The following is a 10,800-nucleotide window of genomic DNA, read 5'->3' as shown; positions in this document are numbered from 1 at the left end:
GGCGGTGCTGGACCTGGCGCTGCAGGGACTCGCCCTCTTCGGCCTCGTGCTCTTCGTCGTGCTGTGGCTCATGCACTTCATGTCCATCGTCTACACGTAAGTGCCCCCCGCCATCGGGGTGCCCCTCGCCCGCGGGCCCGGCCGCGCCGTGCCGGTACCGGTGTCGGGCCCGAGTCGCCGCCTCTGCAGCTCCGTGCGGGGGGACCGCGTCGGGCGGGTGCTGTGAGGCTGCCTCCTCGGCCCGAGCTCCGGCTCGCACCGCTGGCACTGACACGGGGCCTGCGGGGGGCCGGGCCCGGGGCCGCTTGTATGGGCAGCTCGGCGGCCGGCCTTGTGCGTCTGCCACCTTGCTCCCGCTCCTCCCCATGCGGCGCTGGGGGATCTTAGTCCTGAGTGGGTGTGCGCATGTACAGGGCTGTGGTAGCTTAGCTCCTGACTAGGCTTGTAACCGTGCCCCCATGTCCCCCTCTCCCCCTATGTGGTGTTGTGGGATCTTAGTCCCTGACCAGGGGAGGGGGTGTGCCTGTGTGTGTGTGTGTGTGTGTGTGTGTGTGTGTGCATTTGTGTGGCTAACCATGGCCCCCTTGCCCCCTCCCCATGCGGCGCTGTGGGATCTTAGTCCCTGACTGGGGCTAGTGTAGCCATGCCCCCCTCTCCTCCCCACGCGGCACTGGGCTCACAGTCCCCGAGTAGGGTTTCTAGGTGCTATAGTAATTAGAAATATCTTTTGCCTGTATACCAAGACTGTACCTTAAATGTCTTTACCCTGCAGTCTTACAGTTACAGCCAACTGGACAGGGTGCCATTGATTCAGTAAAGCACTGATCTGTGTGCTGGGAGTTAAACATGCACACATTACACATACTTAATAACATTGCTGGACTGAGGACTCTTTTCCATAATGTCTTCAAGAATTGCCAGCATTCGTGTCATATCAGCAGTTCTGCAATAAGGGTTTATGATGTGTATTTGTGTGTGTTGGGTGCCCACAGGGATGAGATCCAACCTATCGGGAGAAGAATGCTTGTTCTAATGTACAGCCTTTGGTTAAGTTGAAGCTGGCTGTATTTTTCTCAAAAACTTGAGTGGTTTTATTGATTTAAACAGTCAGGTAATTGGTTCACAATGTGGTCCTGTACCTCTTGAAATTAAATAAACCAGCTGAGTTGATAAAATCTTAAGTAGTCACTACTGTTGTAACATGGCAAATGGCTATTTTTTTAAATAAAGCTATTTAATGTGTGCAGCTATAAAACCAATAATGGTTTTGTCCCATAAATATCTAGAGCCACTCATTAAATGGAGCCTTCATGAATAAAGGCTGCAGGGTTTGGACCCTAATAATTGGGCTGAATACTGCGTGTGTACAGTATCTTGACTGTATAGAGTAAAGCTAAGAGGGCTGAAGCATTTCAGTTGAGCCACTATGCATAGCTGTCTCCTGGGCTGGGGGTTGTGAATGAGACCCTTGTGTCTATATGGAATCACTTTTTGAAGTGCAGGGGTCCACCTACTGATCCCGTAACAAGACTGGCACCTTTTAACATGGATATAGCTGCAAAGTCCAGCATGGAGAAAATAGGAAATGCATGAATTAAATTTGTATATGCAGTTTAAATGCTGTATTCTTGTGCATACCATGTCCTTGCATATACTGGGTTTTTTTCTTCCTCCCCCCATTTTATCTATACAGCTTCTGTTGCAAATGAGGCATGTGTGTGGTAACTGAAGTAGGCGATTGCTGGGAGGGAATGGCTACCCTTGTGGTTAAGGAAGTTGAAGGCTACCCTTGAGAATATGATTTTATCCCTGTCTCTGCCAAAGATGTTTTGTATGTTGCTGGGCAAATTGCTTAAACCAAATTTGTCCACAGTTGGTTCAATATGAGATATCACCAAAATACCCTTGCTTCTCACAATTGGCCATTTACTGTCTGCATACCTAACTTGAAGCTCCTGGAGGCTGAATTTGAAGTTTTGTGTGATTGGCACTTCTCTTCCTCAGTTAAGGTCAATGGGTGCTCTCATCTAAATGTCAAGTTATATTATATATCCTGAAAAATTAGACCCCAGTCTTCTCAAATTCAGCACCCAAAAAGTTTAACAGTTGAGGCTTCTCATTTCTCCATGTGTAAAATGTGGCTTTATACTACCAGCTCACTTCATTGGGATGCAGAAATCCATGTATTGATTTTCTGGATTGATTAATCTATTTGGGGAAGTCGACATGGAAAGTAACAGCTGTGTTCAGTGCAGAGTTTGGATCTTGTGCAGTAGGTAGTCTGTGAACCTCCATGCTGCTTGAGCATAAAAAAATATTACATAACTATTGCAGTGGGCAGTGGTGGTGTAGCCGGTATAGTCCAGGAAATGCATGAGAGGCAAGGACTTTTTGGGGCAATATGTTCTGTTGGACCACTGCACGGTTGGGATAGTGTCATCTGTTCCCCACCTCCACCCTGGGCCTGGAGAAACTGCATTCAGAAAGCTTAAGTCTGTCTCACCTGTGCAGCTGCCTCCTTTTGAGCACTGCCCATTCTGTGGTTCTTTGGAAAAACTTGTATGTGGTCATATAACTATGGACTGTATGATAATGAATATAGTTTGGGCCCTTGGATCATAAGATTGTCCAGGCAATCTTAACTCTGGCCTTTCCTAGCTTTTTAGTATTTGGCTTTGCAATATTCATTTTCTTTTAATGTGACTTTAAAAAAAAAAAAAGTAACTTCCTTATTGTGTGTAGTTTTGAGATTTTGATCTGTTTCAGTTCAAATTTTAAAAAACAAAACAAAACGTGGTTTCCCTTCACTGCAGTGTGGTTCATCAGCAGGGATGTCATTTTTAGCTGCATAACATATTTCTCACCTGCATGAGTTAATGCTACCTGGTAGCAGTACAAAGCTATTTATTGTCTTTGTGGAACTGCCACTAGGTGGGGGATGGAGACATGCTTTGAAAACTGCTGGCACAGCTGTCTCCTAGACAGTAAAGGAATGCTAAGAGTTGGAATTAAGGACTTCAATTTCTGTTTCTTTAGAGAAGTGAACTTTAGTGGTTACAACCCTTCTCAGTTTTTGCCTGTTCCAGTCTTCTCAATTCATGCCTGTGTTTTCTTTCCCCTTATCGCACTCTGTCTTTGACCCCTCCTACCTCCTGACAGTTCTGCATGTCAGGCAGACTACCTCTTCCTTACCCACATTGCCTAGACCAGCACTTCTCAACCCATAGGCTGCAGCCCAAAAGTGGGTCACAAGAATATATGAAAAGGTTGCAACACACCCACCCCTGCCACACATGCAAGGCTGTGGGGGAGAAGCTGAGGCCTGGGGGGCAGAGGGTCAGGCCTGGCCATCAATGTTTACAAATGGGTCCTGGTACCAAAAAGCTGAGAACCACTGGCCTAGACCGTGAGGAAAAGCATTGGAGGCACAAGAGGGAGCAAGTTTCTTATTCTTGGGTGTCTGGCAGCTGCTCACAGTAATTGTAGGTGAAGACCTGCAGAGTCTTGCAGCCCTGAGATGGAGTGTATCCTATTGTTTTGTGAGGGCAGCAAAAGATTGTCTCTTAGACTAGAGTGACAGCCTCCCTGTGCCAAATGCAGGTCCCTGCTTTGAAGCACTCGGGCACCTGAGCTTTGTGATGACATGGCAGAATTATTTTAACATGGAATAGTGTATCATTCCTTAAATTTGTTCTTGGGAACAGCTCAACCATTTTTAGCTGAAACTTTGCCAATGTTAAACCATTCAGGCTGAAATTTTCCATGCTGCCTTGGCCTGATGGTGTTTTTAGTTATAAGCAACCGAAAACAAAGTCTCTCATAAAGCAAAGTGTCAGGCAGCCTTAATTAGAAGTGTTGCCCCTGTTATTTTTTTTCTGTTCTTGAAAATGGGAATTAATTCAGGGAATCCCCAAGGTCTTTCAGGAATATTTTTCCTGTAGCACTTGCAAGTGAGAGGAAGGCAGGCAGGCTTTGCAAGCTAGTGTACCAGATCAGTCCTTCAGAGATCTGCACTGAGGTTTCAGCTTTTTCTAAAGCAGAGGTGTCCAACCTTTTTGAATGTGGGGCTGGATCATGAACTTTTTATCACCCAGTGGGCCGGCGAGCCATATTCAAAGAGGGCCGCATGTTGGACAAGCCTGTTCTAAAGCTTTTCCAGACAACTGTACAACTTGGGCAAGCTACTTGAATTTCCTGGGCCTCCCATGCTCACCTATAAAATAAGCAAAATACTTTACTTTTTATTCCATGAAAGTATTTTGAAAATAAATTTGACAACATGCACACTACAACATTTTGGCCACAAAACTGGTGAGTGGGGTTGGTACATAGATAATCTAGAGGGAGGTAAAGAACACTTCTCTGAATATTAGGGCTGTGCAAAGCTTCAGGTGCCGATTCAGTTCAGAGGAGATTCGGCCTGATTCAGCGGCCAAATCAGGAGATCAGTGAAAAGATCCAAATTGATTTGAAGGTCTCCGAATCAATTTGGAGCGCTTCAGAGATTTGGGCAGTCCTGACTTGCTGCCGGAGGGAGCCAGACCTGGACTCCGTGTCAGTAAGTAGGGGGCAGGGATGGGCCTGGAGGAGGGGGGTGGGGACCATAGAGGGACACCTGCCAGGCCCCATCCCCTGCCTGCTCCCCAAGCCTCCCTGAGCACCCCCTGACCCCTGCCTGCTGTCTGAGCCCCTCCCCCCCCATGGCTGCCCCAGCCAGCCCCCGCTCCTGTTTCTTTAAAAAAAAAAAAAAAAAAGCCCCATGCTCACCAGCTGCTGCAGTGGCCTCGGGTTTTGCTGCAAGCCCCCAGAAGCACCCCCATGCAGTGCGGGGCAGTGGGTGGTAGCAGCCAGTGAATGCCAGGGTTTTTTTTAAGAGCTGGGAGGCTGGGGCTGGGCAGGGCATCCATTGACAGGGCTGGGAGAGTGGGCAGGAGATGGGGCCTGTTTGATTTGGAGATTCGACTGATTTGGCAGGAGCTGAATCTCTGAATTCAGCCAAATCAATTTGAGACAGTGATTCAAGTCATCGAATAGCATCACTGTCCCCTGAATCAGCTGAATCTGAAGCGAATACTAGCTGTTTCACGCAGGCCTACTGAATATGACATTTCTTTTAAAATGGATATCTTGCTCTTAGACTGATTATAAGGTGGTTGAGTGAGTTGTTTGTTTTACTGTATTGCTTAGGGGCTGGGACTGACCAGGAGCCCAATCTGGGTACTGTATATACATAGAACAAAGACAATCTCTGCCCCAAAGACCTTACAACCGAAGTTTAGGTCAAAAGACAAAAGATTAATAGATAGTTGGCAGAGTATGAGGAGACAGTGTTGAGAGGCATGTTGAATAATATGTCGGTATATCACTGGCTTAACTATGTTCCAAAGGAGAGTTGTCTGCCCTCCTTCCTCCCCACTACCCTTTTGAGGAGGGATTTGGAGAGCAGTAAGAAAGTTGCTTTGTGGCTGTTTGTATAGTTCCCAAGTCTGAAGGCAAGGCAAAGGGGAGAAAAAACATAAAGATGACATTTATTTGGAAAGAGGCAAGGATTTCTTAGGGTAATATCTTTTACTGAACCAACTGCATAGCTGGGATAGAGCTAGACAAGCTTTTGAATGCAAGGCATTCTTCAACAGGTCTAGTTTTCAAATTTTGGAAAATGTAGTAGGTAAATGTGAGTGGCCTTACAGGTGAGTTGAAAGCTAAAGTCAACCTTTTCATACTGAATAGGATGGTAGATAGGCAGTAGATAGTAGTAGTAAATGGCCTTTAAAATGAAGACAAGTAGCACATGCTTGCTGTAATAGAGGAATAGAAGGAAGCATAAGTAGAGAAACTCAAGGTATTGCTATACGACAGGGGTGGGCAAAATGCAGCCCGCGGGCTGGATGTGGCACGCCAGGCCATTCTATCTGGCCCATGGTGGTGCTAAAAAATTTAGAAAATGTAATATTTATCTGCCCTGGCTGCCTGTTACGCAGCCCTTGATGGCTTGCCAAAACTTAATAAGCAGCCCTTCGCCTGAAATAATTCCCTGCCCCTGCTCTAAGAGAATCAATTTTGCCTCGGGATTCTGAATGTGCACAAGGGGACAAGACTCCTCCTATCATCAAAACAAAAGGGATGCTGTGGTAATTGAGATTCAAAATGCTGAGACCCTGGCTAATATTTAATTGTGTGAGTGGATGAGAGATGGTATCATAAAGATCTTGCACAGAAAGAATTGATAAGATTTAGACATGTAGATGTGAAAACCTAAAGAAAAATCTTAGTTGATAATGATATTGTAGGCCTGAATGATAGGCAGGGTGGTGGTGGGTCAACAGGAACTGACAGAAGATGTGGGAGCCAAGCTGAGCTTGAGCCTGAGGGTTAGACCTCCACAAGAAGATGTCAGAGGCAGCTAATTTAATTTGTGTAGAATGAGATGGGGCAAAGTAGATGTAGATCTGGTGAGTCTTCTGCTTTGAAATAGTAATTGAATTTGAATTTTGTGGATGAGGTGGAGAGAAGCAGGAGAAAAGGAGGAGACTAAGGGGAGAGACTAGAAGAACCATGCCAGAAATGTTGTTTGGGACGTGGAGGACCATAAGTCCCACTGAAGGAATGACTAGAAAGGCAGGAAATGAACTGAATTCTTATTTGACTGAGCTACAGAGTCAAGAAAGGACAAGATTTTGGAAACTTAATTCCATCATCAACTCAGTCAGCTTTGATACAACTGTCATTGCTCATATTGAAATTTGGCTAGAAAGAGGTCAGGAGAGACTGAGTCCCTTTGCAGACTGCAAGGCACAAATTTGTACTGAAGGGGTGGTAACTGAGAAGTAACAGTAGAGGAAGCATTCAAGGAAGCACAAGAGTGGTTTTTCAAGATGAGAGAGGCTAGAGCTGTGATGAGATCTAGAGATAGGATCATGTCATGGGCAAACTGAGGGGTTACAGTAGAGCAGACAAACTGCCTGGCAGGGCAGAAGCAGAGAAGTGTAGGCTGCATGAAGAGAAGGCAAGTTACAGGGACGAGCATAGGTGCTGACTTTGGCTTTTGCTTTTGACTTTGGGTGCTTGCAGACACAAAAAACTCCCCAAAAACCCAGCACTTTAAACTTGGCATGTTTCTGCACAGAGCCCCATACATGCCCAGAAGGGGCAGCACATTATTTTAACTGGCTCTTCAGCCTCTGTAAAGAACAGGTGCATTAGTGGGGCTTTTTTGAAGTGGCTTTAGCTAAAAGTGCCTTAAAGCCCTGGTGATGAGCCTGATCTTTACAGATGCTGTAGAGCAAGTACTGTGCTGCTGCTGCTTCCAGTAAAGTTGGGGGGGGGGGCGGTTAATGTCTGCGAGCAAAATGACTGTGGCTTATGGGTGCTGAGCACTCGCTAATTTTTTTTGGTGGGTGTTTGAGTGCTGGGGTATCCACAGAGTTGGCACTTTTGGAGAAGAGAGAGGATATGTTTGTTTTGTCAGCTACCTCTTGCAAGACAGTGGCAAGATATTGTGTATAGGAAAGTGGGATGGGGGAATTTCAGGGGTTAAAGCAGGGGTGGGCAAAATATGACCCCTGGGCCAGGTCAAGCCTGCCAAAGGATTCTGTCCAGCCTGTAGTGGGTCCCGTGGCCCCACTGGCACAGGTGCAGGGGGAAGCCCAAGTTGTGGCATGTGTGGCTGGTTTCCTGCTGCCCCTGGGCACGTGGCAGGGTGGGGGTGGTGCAGTAGTCAGACTCCACTTCCCAGCAGCCCCTCCCATGGTGGCTCCTATTGTCTGCTACCACTAGTGTCTCCGCTGCTGCTGGACCCAGCTGTGCCTGGGCACCCCAGCCTGTCTGCCCTGCACCCACCACTGGGGATGCTGAATGGAGCAGGTGGTGGGTGCAGGGTGGATAGCCTTGGGCTCACAACATTCCTAAGGTGGCCCTCCAGCCAGAAGAATTGCCCACCCCTTTTTTCAAGAATGCATTAACCATTGTCTTTGGTATGTTAATTGCAACCATAGGATTTGATTTAAGCAGAAGCAGTAAAATTATTTAGCTAGGAAGATGGCAGAACTCAAAGAAGGGAAAAGGACTATGTAGTGGATTGAGCTAGCATCATCATGCTATTTCAGCCAAAGATGCTCTGACATCAGGGATCTAGCCTGGCTTGCTGGTTTGCTAGGCTACAGGGAAATATAAATGTCCAACAACTTTCCAGCAGGCCAAATTGCTATTGAATTTTCCCTTCTGATAAAACCTACCATAGTGCAGCTGAATGGCTATATTTGTCTACAGTGTTATCTATTATTTGTATTGCAGTCTATTTTAGGCCACTTTTGCCTTAGCTAAATTTCATCTTTAGATGCACCACAAGTGAAAATCAGCCTTCAGTTTTCATGAGGTTCATCTGCCTCTTTGTCAAGGTACAGTGTATGGGAGAGTGTAGTAATGAAATAGATATATTTTTGTAGGAATCCCACCTTAAAATGAGATGGAAGTAACAAATAGCTAAGGAATGCCGCACTGTTCTGCTTCTTTCACCTGTTAAATTCAACTATGCAGTTATGGTGTGATGTTATGTATATTGCCCTTCATTTTCCAATATACACCTCTTGAGCATGTTATACTCGCTTATGTTATTTTGCTTATGATGCCAAGAGTCCGCTAGAGAAGACCCTGAACCTTTTTTGTCTCATTCCATACCTTAAAGAATTGTATATTTAAAATGTTCTTCAGCTGTTTCCTGTCCTTCTGTTTGAAATGCAGCTGCTTGTTGACTTTTAGGGGAACAGCTTTTGTTTGGTGGAGGAAATATGTAGTTGCTGTCAAGGGAAGGAATGCCTCTTTAGTTTCACTTTAAATGTGGCTTTTAAAGCGTCTGTAATTTGGTTTGGTTTTGGAACACAACAAAACAGCTTCAGTATGTTAGAATCAGATGTTGAAATATCAGTGATTCTCAACAAGGGTGCCATGGTACCTTGGGATGCAGGGTGGATAAAAATCAATGATTTAATATAAAAAAATCATTTTTATTTAATCATATTTTTGTTAAGATGCTTTTAAAAACCTATATAAAGATAGCTTTAATATAAGATACGTTAAAGCTCAAAGTTACCATCATGGAATAGGGATTATAACTTCTATTTATATACTCTTTGAGACAATATATTCATGTAATTTTTTTAGAAAAGTTTTTTTTTTTTTATAAATAGGTCACAATAGGCCCTGGATTATATTAGGGGCCCTTTCCAGAGGCTCCTTTATAGATTAGTAAAGATTAAAGAAAACCACTCTACCCAATGGGATGCAGTGCTCAGTCTAGAAGATCCCATTAAGCATCTCTGCGATGTTTAGTTTCAGTTCTCAGACTGGATTTTGGGTCCAGAGATAACATCCTTAGCAGTATATAGAGATGAGAGGGATAAAAGACCTGATTACCCCACCCATCTTTGGAAGGAAAATCAGGATATAAATGAAAAAGTTGCAAAACTCTAAAGCTCTTGGTTCAGAAAGGATACCTTTTTCTTAGACCAAATCACAAAGATATTTTTTTTTTTGCGATCTCTTTAGTTGGTCTAATAAAAGGTATCCTCTCTGAACCACGAGTTTTAGAGCTTGGCATTTCTTTTTGTTTCAAACCAACGTGGCTACCAAATACATCTCTAAATGAAAATGTTGGCATTCTAAAAATGTGGGTTGGGACATCAAGTGGTGGTGGATTTAAGTAGTGCCTAAGGGGTTTGCAACCGAAACTGTCCCTTTGTTGGCTCTTGTCTACTGACTCAAAGCAAAATGAATTCACCCAGTTTTACTACCTGCATTGAGGAAATTCACAAATGAGAGTGCCACTTCTGAAACATCTCTACTTATCTTATCTTTTCAACTACAAGGAAATAAGACTTTAAGCTGCAATGAACTTGTTTGTTTGTTAAAGGGGATGAAGCCATGGAAATGATTCATAATCTTTCAGATTGTACTGCTGAAAGAATACTTTCAGGGTATCAACCAATTGCCTGAAAGCATACAGAACTGTGCATCTGTGTTGGAGGCAGATTTCTTCCATTGTACGTAGGTGGGTCATCAGAGCCACTGGATTTGGCCCATCCCCTGAAAAGGTTGCCAACTGCTTTACACGCATTCTGGTGTGATGAGACCTCTGTTGTAAACCAGACTAATTTTTGTGGGGGGCGTTATTTTTTTTATTTTTTATTATTATTATTATTATTATTTTAATCTCCACATTGCACTTCCTGAAAAGTGTATTTAATGAGGGAAATAATGGCAATACTAGAGCTGGCAGTACTAGAGCTTCTACAGGATCTAATGCTGGTTCAGCTCAGTATGTAGATACAAGTATGTTTGCTTCTTTTGCATCTCTGTATTATTATATTCTTACCTGAGGTGGAAGGGGAAGAGGAGGGTGATGGAAAGACATGGATACCACTAATTCTTTTACCATTCCCAAAAATAGGTTCACTACTTCAGATTGTTTTGAACACCAAGCATATTTTGCAGTGAAAAAAATCTCAAAGAAATTGGATTCAATTAAATCAAATCTACCCTGCAGTCACTTAGGCTAGGGACAGACATTAAAAAAGCTACAGCCTGAATTGATTCAATCTTTGCAGGTTAGTTTAACCTGCCTAGATTGAATTAATTTGTAAGTGAATAGACCCTTCACTCTTGACTCAGGAAATGCAGGCACACACCTGCAGTGGCTGAGGCCAGAAGCCAGGAGGCACTAGAGTGAGTCTTCTGCTGCAGGGAAGCTGTGCTGGGCAAAGCATGGCCAGCCCCAGCAGTAGCCCCAAGTAAACTGGCCTTGGA

At 44.5% G+C, this 10,800-nt stretch overlaps 1 protein-coding gene across 1 annotated transcript in view; it reads left to right on the top strand.

The window, feature by feature from the left end:
- Positions 1 to 6: 6 nt before the first annotated feature.
- Positions 7 to 10,800, top strand: part of UGCG (UDP-glucose ceramide glucosyltransferase) — a 27,349-nt gene continuing 16,555 nt past the window's right edge. Inside the window, exon 1 of the mRNA XM_019555154.1 lies at positions 7 to 96. Within this exon, the coding sequence (XP_019410699.1) occupies positions 71 to 96 (26 nt within the window). The 5' untranslated portion in view covers positions 7 to 70. The remainder of the gene's footprint in view (positions 97 to 10,800) is intronic.

This window comes from Crocodylus porosus, unplaced genomic scaffold (assembly GCF_001723895.1).
Source record: "Crocodylus porosus isolate Cpor-Errol unplaced genomic scaffold, CroPor_comp1, whole genome shotgun sequence".
Taxonomy (NCBI): Eukaryota; Metazoa; Chordata; order Crocodylia; family Crocodylidae; genus Crocodylus; species Crocodylus porosus.
The sequence above is the reverse complement of the archived record's forward strand: the minus strand, read 5'-3'. Positions and strand labels throughout refer to the sequence as shown.